At 38.7% G+C, this 16,239-nt stretch overlaps 1 protein-coding gene and 1 non-coding gene across 2 annotated transcripts in view; both read right to left on the reverse strand.

Moving 5' to 3' along the window:
• Positions 1 to 15,356, reverse strand: part of LOC111319277 (polycystin-1-like protein 1) — a 19,200-nt gene extending 3,844 nt beyond the window's left edge. Inside the window, exons 1-14 of the mRNA XM_088762585.1 lie at positions 14,845 to 15,356; positions 13,506 to 13,816; positions 9,794 to 9,935; positions 9,388 to 9,497; positions 9,151 to 9,209; positions 8,814 to 8,983; positions 6,576 to 7,231; positions 6,161 to 6,307; positions 5,385 to 5,510; positions 5,055 to 5,219; positions 4,306 to 4,512; positions 2,479 to 3,222; positions 1,939 to 2,172; positions 183 to 1,496 (exon numbers count right to left, since the gene is read on the reverse strand). Of these exons, the coding sequence (XP_088618711.1) occupies positions 183 to 1,496; positions 1,939 to 2,172; positions 2,479 to 3,222; positions 4,306 to 4,512; positions 5,055 to 5,219; positions 5,385 to 5,510; positions 6,161 to 6,307; positions 6,576 to 7,231; positions 8,814 to 8,983; positions 9,151 to 9,209; positions 9,388 to 9,497; positions 9,794 to 9,935; positions 13,506 to 13,816; positions 14,845 to 14,920 (4,461 nt within the window). The 5' untranslated portion in view covers positions 14,921 to 15,356. The remainder of the gene's footprint in view (positions 1 to 182; positions 1,497 to 1,938; positions 2,173 to 2,478; positions 3,223 to 4,305; positions 4,513 to 5,054; positions 5,220 to 5,384; positions 5,511 to 6,160; positions 6,308 to 6,575; positions 7,232 to 8,813; positions 8,984 to 9,150; positions 9,210 to 9,387; positions 9,498 to 9,793; positions 9,936 to 13,505; positions 13,817 to 14,844) is intronic.
• Positions 4,655 to 4,728, reverse strand: Trnas-aga (transfer RNA serine (anticodon AGA)). The gene has a single exon. It is a non-coding gene; the product is annotated as a tRNA-Ser (tRNA).
• Positions 15,357 to 16,239: the final 883 nt, after the last annotated feature.

Below are 16,239 nucleotides of genomic sequence, written 5' to 3' on the forward strand. Positions count from 1 at the left end.
CGGTCTGGTAGTCTTAACATCTCTTTTGTACAGTCCCGGATCGAAACTAATTTTGATCGTTTTGTGAAAGACGAGTGGTGAATAACGCTTTGGGCATGTTTCCCGGTATAAAACAGAAGCAACAATAATAGCATCATCAACGATAACAATAATAATACAGGCTAGTCCAGCAGTGATATTACCTGGTAGAATGAACTAAAGGTGTCCTTTAGCGTCTTTGTCTGTAAGTAACTTGAAGGCTTACGGTCTGCATAGCATACAATCACAAGCAGGACGACATAGACAACGTAGATTACCAAATCTTTAAAGAATCGCCGCAGCTTTTTCACTTGAAGTTTCAAGTTTCGTGCTTTCAGAAGTTCTTCGTCGGGTGGCTTGTGGCTAGCCGCAAGTTCATCTTCTTGAACAACGTGCACTAAGTTTGCTTTTTGGGTCTTCTTTTCGATTTCGTCTTCCTCAGTTGGTTTCCTTTTTATTAAAGACATGATAGATGTGTTGACTATGATGATAATTGGTCCAGTCAGCAATATATCCTGGAGTATTGACACTCCGACGGAAAGTAGCCAGCGATTGGATTTTTCCGCTCCCCATTGTACGCTGTAGAGTATTGCAAAGGTTCCTGACGTAACTGAAGTTGTCAAGCAAATCACCCAGCCAACAAAAATGAAGTACGGTGGAAAAAAACCTGGCGTTTGTGTGGAAGTGCCCTCGTCTTTAGATTCGTCGGGGGAATCTGACGTCACATTCCTCCTTGTGTTTCTGAATATCATCACTGTGAGAATGTTAACTGGCAAAGCAATGAGACCGCTCTGTACACCGATAATGACTTGCCTTAAGCTCAGCTCAAGTGGACCAAGTTGAAAGGAATTTAGATCTTTTTCGTCTTTATCATCCCTGTAGAACATTGCAGTGGTTACTAGTGACACTAGAATGATTGACAGCATACACGTCAGCCGCTGGCAACGTGTGAAGGGGTTCTGCGGTGGCCTGACAAAGAGGGAAAGAAACAAATGCCTGTCTGCAAGGCTTGTTATAGCCCGCCATTGAAACAACCTTTTAAATTTCGTTAGTTCTTTTTGCGAGGCGGCTGAGACCTCAACGTCTATTGCACCGTCAGGACTCTCCACAGCAAGCCACCTATTTGCAACGAAATGCCACGTCTCCTCGGTGGAAAGGTCTTTAACACCGACTTGATACAAAAACCACGAAGGACTTTTGCCAGCATTATTGTGCCAAATGTTTATCTTGTACACTTGTCCTAGATGACATGGAAGGTCAAAGGTAAACGTATTTACGCTACCACGTGTGAACAGTTTGCTTTCTCTCCAAGGATCCATAAAGTATATTATATCACTGTTTCCGTCCTCACCGAAAAGTATCATACCGACGCGTGCGGTGGTGCCATTGTCGTACCACATTCCAGTCTGGATGAAGACCTGGTAACTGTAAGTACAGGAGTCTTCTAGGCTTTGCGACCTCGCCTCAGTGTTTACAACCTGAGAGGGAAATAGTCGCTTATGAAATTCACTGGCGTTTCCCGCACAGGAAAACACCGAAATTATGAATTTAAGCGTTTCTTCTAAGTCTTATGTCGACAAATGTAGGAAAAATGTTTGATTTCGAAGCTAAATCTAATAACGTGAATTACAATTATAATGTTTACGACTCGTTGATCATAAAATCCCTGTCGGTCTGAATGACTTAATGGACTATTATAGTGCTGTTTAGACTCGTATTAAATCTTTAAATCTGTATTCCATCAAATCTCTGTTCTCAGAGTGCAGGAGAAATCATTTAAAGGTTCTCACAACTGAGACATCAAACTTTTCTAGGCCAATTTGGAAGTTTTTTTGGTGAACAAGCTTAACAGCACTGATCCGTCAAGACAATGATTCAAGTGAGAGAGTTATACACCTCGATATTTGGTAAAGAACTTACCTTTCTTTTGTCTCTATTGTCAGCCTTTCTGGCAAACATCAGCCCAACAGCGTAGCACACAAAGATGAGACAAACTGTGGATAATACGACCGCGTTTTCTGGTGGCAGATGCTCAAAGCCCACATTGATCTTGAAAAAATCAATTTTGTTTGGAACTACATACAGATAGCCAGCGAACGTTGTTAGATGATTGCTGAGGCATTCCACTCTAGATTCGTTGCTTTCAGGAGCGATCTAAAAATTTAAAACTGAGATGAATTGATAATTGCCAGCTTTTTCCTGTTTGGTGCTTGTTTGCTTCCGGTAATTTGGGAGAGTTATCGATTACTTTGCTCGATGATAAATACCCAAACAGAATGCAAACCGGCACCTCAAGTTCTTTCGTCAAGCGCAATTGGCTACAGTCTGAAAAAAAACCTTACGCGTCTAGGCTTTTCGCTGGCTTTATTTTAATACATATACGTTATTGACCAAGCTTGAGGCCAGAACGACTGAATATTGGCCGAGTTCTTTTTCTTGTACTATTCTTGCATTACCTACCTTTACTCCATAGACAGACCAATGTTTCATCACTTCATCCCAGAAGACGCAGCTTGCCACCCTAACAGTTAGGTTGTATCTGAAATCCTTTACAGGGTCGAATTGTCGAGGTACCCTGCTTTTCACTGTTGAAGGAGTTGTCGGTGCTGGCCTAACCTCTACACAAGACATCTGATCCATTGGCTCTCCATCTTTATCACGATCCCCTTTTGCTCTCTGTGATTTATTTAAAGCATCCGGGGATTGTTCTAGGATCTCAATGCCGATGAAATGAGATCCATTTTGTCCTGTGACGTTTGGTAAAATATCAAATTCGTAAGGGTCGCGAGGGGTGCAGTTACGTTTCTCCTCACTGCTTAAATTCAAACAAGCAACGTTAGCCCTCGGCAAGGTGACATTAAAGTCATGATGTTGAGGTGTTGGCCGTGTGCCGTGCCTGACATAAATACTCAATGTAATGTTCTTTTCCGGTCGAATGCTCACAATCACTGAGGCTTCATGAGAAGGTATATCAAACTCGTGGTAACGCATTGCCTTCTTTGTAAGAAATAGATTCTCGGCTGATTCACTCATTTCCACCGAAGTGACTGACTCTCTGGGAAATACAATCTTAATTGGATGGCTAAGATTGTAAATCCTCTTCACGGTCTCATTTTTATACCAAAACGTGACATCAATGTATGATACGTTTCCTGGAATGACTTCTGGATACCCCTTATAAGGGTTCTTATCAAACCTGATGATCTAAATGGAGGACACGAATGAGTAATGGTTGTACTTAAAACAGGCGCTCGTCCCTCCAGGCCTCTTGCTTTTATTCTCCTAGAATGTCAATACATCTACAATAATAGAGTCATAAACAATGATTGGATGGGGTTTTTGTGATATCCGGAATAATCAAGGTCGAGGTAAGTGTTATAAGCCGAAGCCGAAGGCTAAGGCTTATAACACTTACACACTTATCACAAAGACCGAACTCAATAATTGTTTTATTATACATTGTTTTAAAGAAAATTACGTCAAACGCATTATCGCAGCGAACACACTTTATTTTCGAACGCTTAAAAATCTACAATTGTGTGGTAAACAAATTTTCACTTGGGCTAATTCCTTTTTGTCGTGTGGTTCCTTGATATTTTTCTCTTTAAGGTATTCGCAGAACAGTTCCTTCGCCACTTTTGTCGATCTTTTAGTATTTTCCGAATCTTTATCTTCCAGTAATTTCTAAATTTCTCGCTGGGTCCATGAAGCGAATCGAGAAGCCATTCTCACTTCGCTGTCCGTGAACTTGACATTGCTCCACTGGAAATCGTGCATCGCGCGCGCAACCTACAGATTAGTCACTAATCTGTAGGTACAGATTAGTGAATAATCTGTAGGTTGCGCTGCTTCCCAGAATTAACTGTGTGCGTTTAGCCAATGAGAAGACAGATGGTGACTGCAATGTATAATAATAGCATATATCCTCCCCCCATCTTTTCCTCTACAAAAACAAATGACCGTAATCCTTCGGATGGATTTAGTTTCATACCACTACCTGATGATTCGTTATCAAGCTTTAAATTTCTTGAATAACACTGTCGTTGGGAAAGAGTTCAAAGAAAGCGATCAAGGAAAGCGATTATTCATTTAACAGAGCTCAAGCGAAAACTCTTCTATTTTATTTCGTTGTTACTTTGAATCGACGGCTGTCGGCTTTTCCTGATAAGTACAATTTAAACAGATACGCATTACGTCTTCCTTTTAAATTTCCATGGGAACGGATTGTAAATAAGGTAGAGTGGCCCTCTTCCAATCTAGTACTTGGTAAAATAAGAAATTTCTAACCTGTACTGTACCATTTTGTAGTAGCATTTCCGCTGGCAAGTGAACTTCATTTCTTTCTAGGTAAAAGACTCTTTTGTTGCTCTTCAGTTTTGCTCGTAAGATGGAAATGCCCTTGGAATGAAGTTTGACTTGGTCTGTGCCAGTTGCAGAATTGCCTCTTATGACTGTTATTTTATGTAAAAGCGTTATCCCCTTTCTGATTATCTCCTTTGACAACGAAGGCAAGTACAGAAAGTAAGTTACTTGTTTTACTAAGACTAACAGTGTGGTTATTATTAGCCAGGTTTAAGTTGGTGTTTACATTGTCAACGTAAAAATAAACAATTCTTAGTGTAATAGAAAAAATCCGAGCCCCAGATGGGACTTGAACCCACGACCCTCCGAGATCTAGTCGGATGCTCTAACCACTGAGCTACTGGAGACGTAAAAATAAGGAAAGAAAATCAATTAAGATACATATTTCTTCAGGAGTTCAAAGAAATACATTGAACAATATTTCCTTATTTACTATCATTGCTCTATTTTCCTCGAATGGTTTAACAGCGCTCACTTCAAGTTGACCGTTTATCTCTCAACACCTGCATTTATTATTGAGGCAAGTTAGCATATTTTTGGAAAATTGCGTCTGAATAATGTCAGAAGGAAGAGGGTATCTTAGGGGCTGAGCTCTACCTCAGTTAACTGGTTACATAGCCGGTTAATCATTCACGTAACTATCAACGTCCGGGAATCGAAAGAAGTGAAATTACCGTTCCTGATTCTTCAGTTTTGTTTTCAAGCACTGGTTTTTCTGTAGCTGCAGTAAGAATGAATGTAACTCCCCCCAGAAGCAGATCTGTAATATGGGTCAAGTTTTTGTCCAAATGGCTCTCCAAGAAGTGTACAGCCATAGTAAGAAGTTGGAGAGAATTGTTCTGAAAAAGGAGAAGAATAGGGAATAAATGTATCAGTGATATTCAAATTACTGCGCATTGTGTTTCTCTTGAAACAACGTGTAGAAACTACTGTCACAAAGCCTGTAAAACAGGCATTATGAGGGTAGACATGTATGTCCATAGTGATGTATTCTAACGAGGTACCTGAATCTGCGGTGTAGTTTCTTCTTTGATTTCGTTGGAAAAAGCTACAAAAGCTGCCACTTGGTTGAGTTGCCGAAGAGTTTGGATCCTCATGTCGATTATGCTTTGAATAAGCTCTTTTTTAACCTTTGAAAGAATAACCACGACAAGCTATGCTTTAAAACTGTTAGTTTAAACGTATATAGAGCAGACAAACCTCAAGTACTATAATTCAGCTAAATCTCGGAGAGCCTCGAGTTGTTACATTTTATAATCTTAGAAAATTTACAGCATTGCTTTCCTTTGCTAAGTCCTACATATAGTTGTGACATGTGGCCGGTGACTTTTTAACGTTCTTATGCAGTAAAAGACGAAATCTCGAGAACTTCGGTACTACTTATTCTCCTGTCTTCTCGCAGTTTTTTTTTTTTTTTTTTAGGAAAACCATAAATTAAAGGTGTATTGTTTGTAGAAAAACCAATGAGAAGACCTTCTGGCTAAAGGAACCTGAACTCAGGAATTCCTCCGGGCCTAGTTTTTCGAAGACCGATTAGCGCCAACCCAAGGTTAAGGCGTCTTTGTTCCTTTGTTCGAAAGCCTTTTTGGAATAATTTCTTCAATATTGAATAGTAGAAAAAGATAGTATTTTTAAGCTTTCAGATCTGAAATCAGATTTCATTGGGTTCCTTTGACCTAGCTTTGAACAACCCGGCCGAAGGTTGTATATTGTTATTTTTATGTTTTTATTGAAATGATAATGTTTGTTTGCATTGGGTGAGCATATCAAAGTGAAGTACCTTTCCTCTCACACCGACACTTGTGTTCCTTAATAATGGTTGAAGGATCCATATCTTGTAAGCAGCTTCTTCGTATTTCCCGGCTGAGATGAAATCTTTAATCTTTCTGACAGCTTGAAGAATTTCATGACGTTCAAGTTTGGTTACCTGTTTGATGTTGAAAATGTTGATTTGCATTTTAAAATAAGTTACCAATTAAAGGTAAAGTCATTTAAGTAGCGAAATGAGGAGATAAAAGTATTTCGAGTGTAAAAGTTATTACAAGGAGAATCTAGCCGCATGTCTGTAGCATGAAGTGACAATTACTATATTTTGCTGTTGCGAATCATTCTCATCCAAGGGATTTCAGTGCTTTAATCAATATGTTCAACTTATTTCATTTTGTACATAGCTATATTAGTCAGTTTTAAGTTACCTTAACTTGAACTCTTCCAAGGAGTGAAGGCAATGAAGGAAACTTAGCTTCCACTCTTAATTGAACAAAATTTTCCTCTGGATTTCCAGCAGGTAGAGTCATGGACCCCCTGGGTGTTCTCCAGATGGCTAGAATGAATTCCTTGTTCCCTGTCTGTAGCTTGACAGTGTAGTTACTGGCTCTTGTCCGCTCATATGAACCACTACAGATTATTTCAAACTCATCCAAAGCGGCCTTTCCTTGGTTCGGTTTAACACCACATTTTAATGGAGTCATCTTTACAAGTTTAACGAAACCAAAATCGTTTTTTAGACGATATACACCTCTATTATTATTATTCCTAACGATGCATCGAATAAAATGTATCCATTCACCCTCCAACTGGACGAATTTAGTCTTTATATCTATCTTATTTATTCCACATTGGGGTCCTCCCCAAGGGTAAATCATACTAAACAGTCCTGTATTCACGTCAACTGCTGCAATCTCCCAAGTATACCTGATCCTCTGGGTAGAGGGGCATACCGGGTTTAGATTTGCTGTCACAGTGAACACATCGGACCTGGGTTTTGTAGTGTCGACCGGTATTCGCTGCGGGTCACTTGGGTCTTTTCCTATGGAGATGTTGAAGCTCGGCGGATGGCACTTGTCAGCATCTAGTTCAGAAGTGAAAGAGAGACTGCACTTACGAATTCCGGCATAATTTAATGGATAATTACTGAGGCATATGGCATTATGAGAAATAATGCAGCCAGCTGAAGCCGTTGGCCGAAGCTGGCTGCTATATTTTTCATAATGCCATGTGCTGAAGTAATTAGCTATTATAATTATTGATCCCCATGATATCCTATTGTTCTGTGTCTATGTTGGATCTTCGGTTTTAGTCGCATCCATGTGTGATAATTGTGATGCTCATTGCTATTGTTCTTTCTTATGATGAATATATCTTAGATTTTAATTGTACCGAGGGTTGTTATTGTAGCTCGTTGTTAGAGTTGTTCAAAACAGTTCTAATGATGGAATTAATTAGTGCAAGGAGTGTAACACTGCTAATTTGCATACTTTATAAGCCAGAGAATTCAGTCATTTTACTCAGTACGAACCTGGATTTAGAAAGAGGATGGATTCGTCGGAAGACGAAGGATTATTTATTACACAAAGCTCTACGAAGGCAGATATTTCAGCAGAAATCGAAGATAATGTAGTGTAACGTTTGGACATTTCTGTCAGTGCTTTAATTCTTTATCGACTTCGAAAGGCGGCGTTTCCATTTTCTTTTTTTAAATAGAGCAAAGATTTAGAACGCTAATTACAGCTTCAGAATGCGAGAAATTTGACAAAAGTTGGGTTTCAGACGCCAGCCGCCGGAAATGGGCGTGGGTTTTGAAAGTCTTTGAGGAGTGGAAGAGTGTGCATGTTGCAATATTAAAAATATTGCAGCATGCACACTGCAATATTTTTTATATCGCAGCATGCTTATTTAGCGCGTTTAATTATAATACCCCTGATAATTTCCCTGCTAACAAAAAGGACCGCCTCCATTTTCCTCATACAGTTGTTTTGTCATCTTAAAGACTATAATCGTTGATTTAATGCAGAGAGAGAACAATAGAATTTCATGGGGATCAGTAATTATAAACTTTATCTTATCATGGTGACGTGTTACTTCTATACTCGAAATGTGTTAATGAAATGTTTTTCTCATGGAAGATGATAATGACAGCAATAATGATAATAAGAATGATAATAATTATAATAATAACAATAATAATAAGAAGAAGAAATTTACTAACCTAAAAAAAACAATTAAATTAATTCCACCAACAATTACACGCAACTAAGCTAAATCTATGTACAATTAAAAGAAACTACTTTCCCTAAGATTTCAAAACAAGAGATAATATTCATATGCAATTGATGAAGGAAACGGATATCCCTAAGAGTCATCCACTCGGCAGTGGCACTTTTGATCTAAAAATTCATCCAAATGCATGCTCCAGTTTAGAACACGTGTGCTGTACTTCGCTGCTTGAACGGTCTAAAACTCTGGCATAACGTGCTCAACAAAAACAATGAAGGATGAAATCAACTTTGAATTAACACAAGTGTTTATACTGAGATCTCATTTGCTTCTGCCGTTATTTTTCTTCGCTTTGGTTGGCTGTCGCCTACATGTATTGCCATCGGACTGTCTTGCTACATTTGTTGAGATCTTTTGAACCAAGGACTGATACTTACCTGGATATAGCAGGATGCTTGGGCCAAAAACAGGGTCAACGCTCTGGTTGGCTAAAGCCGCCTTTAGTTTGTTTTTAATCACCGTAGTGGCTGATTCTATGCAGTAGATTACGATCTCAGCGATGATGCTTTCTTGTTTAATTTGTAAGTCGTAAATGTAGATCGGTGGACTACAAAGAAGCAAAACGCATGCATTTAAAGAGATAACAAAAAGACAACAACAAACACACACAAAAGAAAAAGCAAACATATTAAAACATAAAGAGCAGAAAAACAATAAAAAAAAAGCAAACGAAGTTAAAGCACAATAATTAATTGCGCAGTACGTATGTCTAACCTGAACTTGTGAAGTTTTGTTTCAAAGTAACCTGGTATATTTTGAAGGTAACTTTTAATCTTTGAAGGAAATTAGAAATACAAAATAAGAATACATAAACAGGAGAGATTTATGAGTCGTACACCCATCCATGTCTCTTGCATGGTAAATTTCTCAATCTAAATAGCTGAATTGCAAAGTTACTAAAAAAAACAAACCGAAAACAAATAGAGAATGTATAACTAATCTTCTCCTTACCGCAGATAGCACACGTTCTTCTTTGTCTAGAGTTTCCTGATTGGCCCGATCCATAAAGGAAAGTTTAAAGGTTGTGTCGAGCACGTCAAGCCAGACTTTAAAGTGATACCCTTTTAAAATGCAAAACGAGTTCAGTGACTTCATCTTGAAATAACACCGGAAGCATTCAAAACGTCAATAACAAGGTGCCCCTTGAAGACATTTAATCTGCTGATGTAAGTATAGTAGTAGGTTGCCACCTTGTGGAAACTAGTTTCAGGAAAATGCGTCCAATTTTTTAGCTAATATTATTTTCTCACGACATATTTTTCTTGATGAAGTCCAGGACTAGCATTTGAAACTTATTCTTGTTAATTCATACTTATAGAAACACGAAAATGGCTTATGTACAGGTTCTCGTTCTCACCTGGCTCGCATCCATAGAGCTCAACTCGTAGAGCAATATTCTTATGCCAATCCAACGGGTCGATATAAACTTGTGACGTCTTTACTGGGGGACTAACCACATTAAACTTGACAGTGTCGCCGTCCACATTGCCTTGAAAAATCTAAAAAGAAATGTTTTAAAATATTAAAAAAAGTGCTGCCAGTCTCAGCGATTCAAAAGCGATCATGGAATCAGGGTAGATAACAGAATTATAAATTGATCCTCATCTGTGGAGGCGATCTAACATCTTTAGGAGAAGAAGCTTAAGGGACAAAAGAGTGGTAATGGAGCTCATAACTTGAAACTATTACCACGACGTGGAAATAGATCAAAACAAATAAATCTCACTCGATAGTTGAGGTCACACTACGCACTTTTGCCAGAGGGAAAAATTTATTTACCTAGGGAAAATTTAGCTGAGTTAAGCCGAGGTAAATTAATCTCGGGTTTCATTTCCCCAAGTGAAAAGGTCACACTCAAGAAAATCACATTACGGTTTTTACATGGGATTAACGGGATTGAAGTTCATGCCGCGTAAACATATTTTTTGGCGCGCAAATCGAAAACATGTTCGAAAATGACGCAGATCAAAGAGAAATGGTTCTTCTCTTTTCATTACTTTTTTTAACGTTGTGCAACGAGCAAAGCGATCACGAGTGATTTTTCTTAGAGACTGATTGCTCGACGGTCCCAAGGAAGACGAAAAGCTGCGTTACTCCATGTATTTACTTCTTTTGCTTGGCAGGAACGTCGGCCTAGGCGTATCGCCTGGGTTCTTCCAAAGCCTCAGTACTGGTTCGAAAACTTGCTTAATTCAAATGCTTTGAACATGTGGTGGAAAGAAAACTTCCGGGCTACAAGGGAAACATTCCATTTCATTTGCACGGCTGTTGCTCGTGTTATCCAGCAACAAGATACTATACTTCGCGCAGCCATACTGGTCGAAACTAGTACAACGATAGGCTTGTAGAGGTCAGCTAACGGGGACAGTTATCGTTCTCGTTTGGAATTGCCGAGTCTGCAGCTATTGGAGTATGCATGGACTTTATTCAAGCACTCTGTCAGCCTAAAGACCAATTCATTATAGTTCCAACCTCTCCCACTCAAGTGAGGGAAAAAATACAAGGTCTCAGAGAAAAGTAAACTTTTCCAAATGTTGTTGGCGCGATCGATGGAGCACATGTACCGATAAGAGCTCCTAAGGAATTTTATGAAGGTTACTCTCATGATCGTAAACACTATTACAGTTTCATCGTTCAAGGGATTGTTGATGCCTCCGGTGCCTATTTGTCTGTATCGACAGGCTTTCCTGGTAGCATGCATGACGCGCGTGTATTACGACTAAACAATTTTTACTCACTAGCAGAGAAGAGAAGAGAATCTTAAGCATGCCCTGCATGGATATAAATGGAACACGGACTCGACCCCTCATTTTAGCTACTCTGCTTACCCACTCAAGTCATGGCTGATGCGTCCCTTTCAAGGAAACAGAGCTTTAACAGCCGCTCGTAGAAATTTTAACAAGGATGTAAGCAAAGTGCGTATTGTGGTTGAACATGGATTTGGCCAAACCAAAGCGGGGTGGAGATGTTTGGACAAAAGAATTGACGACGAAAAGATGAAGATTCCTTAGAGCGTAACTGCGTGTTCTGTCTTGCAAAACAGTTGAAAATTAATGAACGATGATTTTGACGGATATGTTTTAAATAACCATCTTATGCAGTACGTTGGAGATGATGAATTAGAAGCCAACGACATAAGACAAGTAATTGTTGATTATTTATATTAGTTTCTTCATTTAAATGTAAATGGACAGCTATCTGGTAGAGAAATAACTCACCAGAAGAACTATGAGCCCTAAAAATGTTTCAGTTCAGTAAATAACAACAAAACAACAACAGCTTTAAAATAGGTTGTGTTCATTCGATTGTTGAAAATATTTCTGAGTTCCTTTCAGCAGCCAACGTGAAATCCTGGTGCCGCTTTTCGGCCTTCATTTCAAATTTTATCAGTTCCTGCATTGCCAAGAGATCTCGTTCTTCTGCTTTTGTCATCATTTCTTGTTGACCCTGCAGCAATTCAATCAGACTTTCTCGCTCGTAAGTTTCCTTCCGCTTTTCTATTCTTCTTCGATTTGCACCGGCTTCTTGTGGTTTTTTTTATCTGCTGTGCGCTTTTCTCCTTTTATCGGCGGACATTCTGGGGTTTTCGGTTGCGTGGCTTTGTCATCGTCCGCTTCTTCGCAATCTTCTCCATCAGAATTGGAACTTCTGGCACTTTCTGATGGTGAGGTTGCCTCTCCTGCTTATGAAGCCTTGTCCGGATTATCGGTGCAAATATCGGTTTCGCACTTGTATCTCGGGCTAATCTTGTCTCCGCACCCTGAAAAAGGAGTAAAGTTCTTCGAAGAATTCGAGACTCATGTCCTCTTCCGGTGGCTTTGTCATCTGTGATCTTCTTGTACTTTTTGAAAAGGTTCTTCCACTTCTCCTTTCGCTGCGTCAACGTTTTCTCGCTTTCAATTGCATTATTCTGACGGCTCTCTCTGAATGCTTGTAAGATAGTTTGCAACATCGCCTTTCTTCTCTGGGGACTTTAGCCTTGAGAGAGCGCCTCGGTATGCTCCTGTTAAGACAAAATTAATATTCTTGTTTCGATTGAAGACCAACGATTGCGGCCTTGAGCAGCGTGGCTTGGTTGTGAAGTGGAAAGGATTTCGCTTGATAGTGATTGAACTCCGCTCGACGTTGAAGGAATTTCGCAAACTGGTGGGACGGCGTTTTGTCGAGTTAAATGAAGTGAAGTTTGTGGGATGAATTGATTTTGTAGAAACACTCTAATTGGTCCTGGATTCTGTAAATGTAGCCAATTGAAAAGAAAGCCGTTATGGATCGGGTCCTGTACATCTCCATAAGCATACTGGCTTCTGAAACGAAATACAGAAGTCGATTATTAAAAGCTATAGCAAACAAGGTAACTAAATGTATATGAGAACGATCCTTCGCAGTAAAGCACTATTTGAGCAATAGTGAAAATCAGACCTGAAAAAAATTTCAGGCCTGTACGGGATTCGAACCACTGACCTCTGCGATACTAGTGCAGCGCTCTACCAATTGAGCTAACAAGCCAACTGGGAGCAGGCCATCAAATTAATTCGATATAAACCCGTAGATGATAAATCAAACAACAGTATGTGAACCGCAGTTCACACATATGTTTCATATGTTTGTTGAAGGTAACTAAATCTTGAGAAAATTCAGTCGAATGAAGAGTGTACTGATTGCAAATGATTTATACTTACGCGTTCGATCAAAACCACGTCATCTTCTTCCCTAGACACACGCACAAGCACGCGGCAAAAGCGACAAAAGACTCGCACTTTGATGTTTTTCAAGTAAAAAGTGACGTGATAAAATCAAATCTGTCATCAGCGCATTTGCCGACGACCATCTATTGCCTAACTACCTTTGGATTTCAGTTTACCCCTTCAATACAAGTAGGGTTAATGTTAAGGGAAATTATATCGTTCTCTTGACATATTCAAGCTCCGATGGATAAAATTTCCCTAGGTAATTAACCTAGGGAAAAATCGGTCACACTTCTAAATTTAAGTTTCCCCAGGTAAAACTGTCAACAAGTCAGGTTTACCTAGGGCAAAGTGCGTAGTATGGCCACAGCTTATACCTCTCACCTCTGATGAAACTAAAGGATCCCCATTTCCAGGAGAAAATATCATTCGATATTTTGTCACCCACTCTCCGCCAAAGCCTCGAGTTGCAACTCCAGTTACGATCTTCTCCTTTGGAAGTTCAATTATAAAGGCGCCGGAGAACCGAGTATCCTTATTAATTGATTGTGGATCAGCGCGATAGGCGGACGACAAATTAAGTCTACCACGCTGGGGTCCAAACTGTTCAAAATTTTTTTTGAAAGTGCTCATTGCCATTAATTCTTGGTCTGTGATGTCGCCACTTTGAAGTCCAAGAGGACTACTACAGTCATCTGCGTAGAACGACAACATACGGTGCAAAACATTTGTAGTGTCATCTTCGCCTGTCAAGTCGCTATGTTTTATATTAGGGGAGCCATCTCATAAAATCAACTCTCTTCGTTTCCATCAAATAGCAGAAGGACGGAAGAGAGATAGAAACAAATATAACTTATTTGTGAGATGCTACGCGAGGTGCTACATTTTCGTGAACGTCCGAGATGGATCAATTATCGCCATCATTAGAATTTTAATACTTATCCCCATTATCATTATTGTTATAATTGAACAGCGATATGAACTTTAAAACACTGAATCGTAGGCCAATTTCTTCTAGACCAATGTCCAAAGAAAGGAAGATTACCTTCATGGTCACACTCATTCACAAGCGTAAAACATTTTGAATATGTCACCATTGTAAATTGTGTCTACCTTACGTTTATCATATTCGTTTCTAAGCAGAGACTTGTTTTGGAATCATATTTGTCTCTGCGTTGGGCTTACATTAATAATTTAAAAGTGGCCGTCAAAAAAAGCCATCGTAGATCTCTTTATTGAGGCTGCGCCAATTGACGTGCACTTTCTAGGGACATTTGAACTACAGCAACTTCTATCGAACTAGAGTGATTCAACTTTCCATGAAAATATCTATCCATATCAAACTGGAATAGCAACAAAGATTCCTTTCAGTTAGGGGAAGTTATGAGCAACTGAGGCATTCCTTTGGATCATTTCGAAAGTCTGCTATGAAAAAACGGTCCTAGTTTCTCGTTTCATTTTTTCTTTGCCTTTACACCACGTTCATATAATGGATTTTTCTGTATTATTCCACTCAGAACTAATTCCACAAATCGCTTTGAAATAATTATTTAGAGATTTATTTTACCCCTTATGCATGGATGAAACAGATCTTATATGTAATTCTTATATTTCATCTTCATTACGGTGTTCGAAGTCATTCATGGTATGGGTATCAATGATTCTCGAACTCGTGACAAAAAATTCTGCCGCTAAGCAGAAAGATAAAACAAATTAAACTTACCAAAGACCCCTTCGGTCTGTCGGAAAGCGGCAAGTACGGCAAAGAGAAAATGGATGATCCGAGCTCTTCCTTCCATTCTTACATGCTAAGCTAAAACTCACCGCGGTCACGATTAAAATAGTAAAAGTCCATTGTTAATCATTTATAATAAACACGATTTTAACATAGATTTGATAGAACAGGTGAAAAGGAAGTCCTTTTAAAATATGTTTCCTAATTATTTTAAATACCTTTTTCCATTTGTGCTGCCAAAAACCTTTTTCATTCGTCACAATATCACTGGTAGTCATCAAAAAATAGTTTTAGTTAATTCATCATAATAAGTTTTCGATTGTCTTTGCCATTGTTCTTTTTACGAAGCTTTTACTCAATTGAGCCTGGGTCTCATTTCAATTAATGGAGGGACAAATGAATCGGTGAAAATTTATCCTTTTAAAAGAAATGATATCGCAGTTAATTAACAATACGCAAATATCGCCAAGAGTAACAGTGACCAGTTCTAATGTTTATAATACGAATTAGTTTTCGTGTGGTGTGCAGAAAATGCTTCCGTCAGGGGTTTACCAGTTTACTGAACACTAAGGAAATGTCTACCTTCAAACAGCCACTTTTATTCTTTATATTTTATAGAAGTGTCTGGTTCTGAGGAGAGTTTGTTAACTAGTTAAAGAACCCACACACTTCTCGCAAAGAGTAGGAAAGAGGCGCATCTGATAAAAAAAACATTTTCTTCAAAAAATTGTCAAATGCTTCTTGCAGTCTAGCGAAGGTTCTTCGCAAAATGATGTAAAGCTTTGTGAGACGATGGATATGGTACTATGGAAGTCCTTCCTTATTGTTATCATGATTATTATTTTTACTATCACTATCATAATAATAATAATGATTATTATTATTTGATTATTATGTCTTGTTTAACTTAATAGTAATTTTATTGTATTTAATTTGTATGACATCTGTACGTATCTTTAGCTTATAGTGTAGTAAACAAATGCATAGCTTATAACTGCAATAATATTGTAGTAGTAATGAAATCTCTTTAGCTTACAATGTGTAGTATTTACTTATTTATTATTTATTACTAATACCCGCCAAGATTAGCTAATGCTATATACGGGTTGTGTGAATTGGCTTTTAATGTTCCATGAAATAATAATAATAAAACAGCAGCAAACAGCATCAAACTACCATTATCATCTCGGCAGATTATGCTTGAAATGACCAGTTGGAGACGCCTTCATGGCTCTGCAAAAAACATCAAACACAGTTAATGGCGAAAAGTAATGATAAACCCAGAATACCTACAATATTAAGCAACGAGGCTAAATAGGAAAATGTTAAAAGCTGGAGCCACCAGATCGATTAATTAAATACATAGTGCGGTAGTTAATTGAC

This window comes from Stylophora pistillata, chromosome 6, assembly GCF_964205215.1.
Source record: "Stylophora pistillata chromosome 6, jaStyPist1.2, whole genome shotgun sequence".
NCBI classification, from domain to species: Eukaryota; Metazoa; Cnidaria; class Anthozoa; order Scleractinia; family Pocilloporidae; genus Stylophora; species Stylophora pistillata.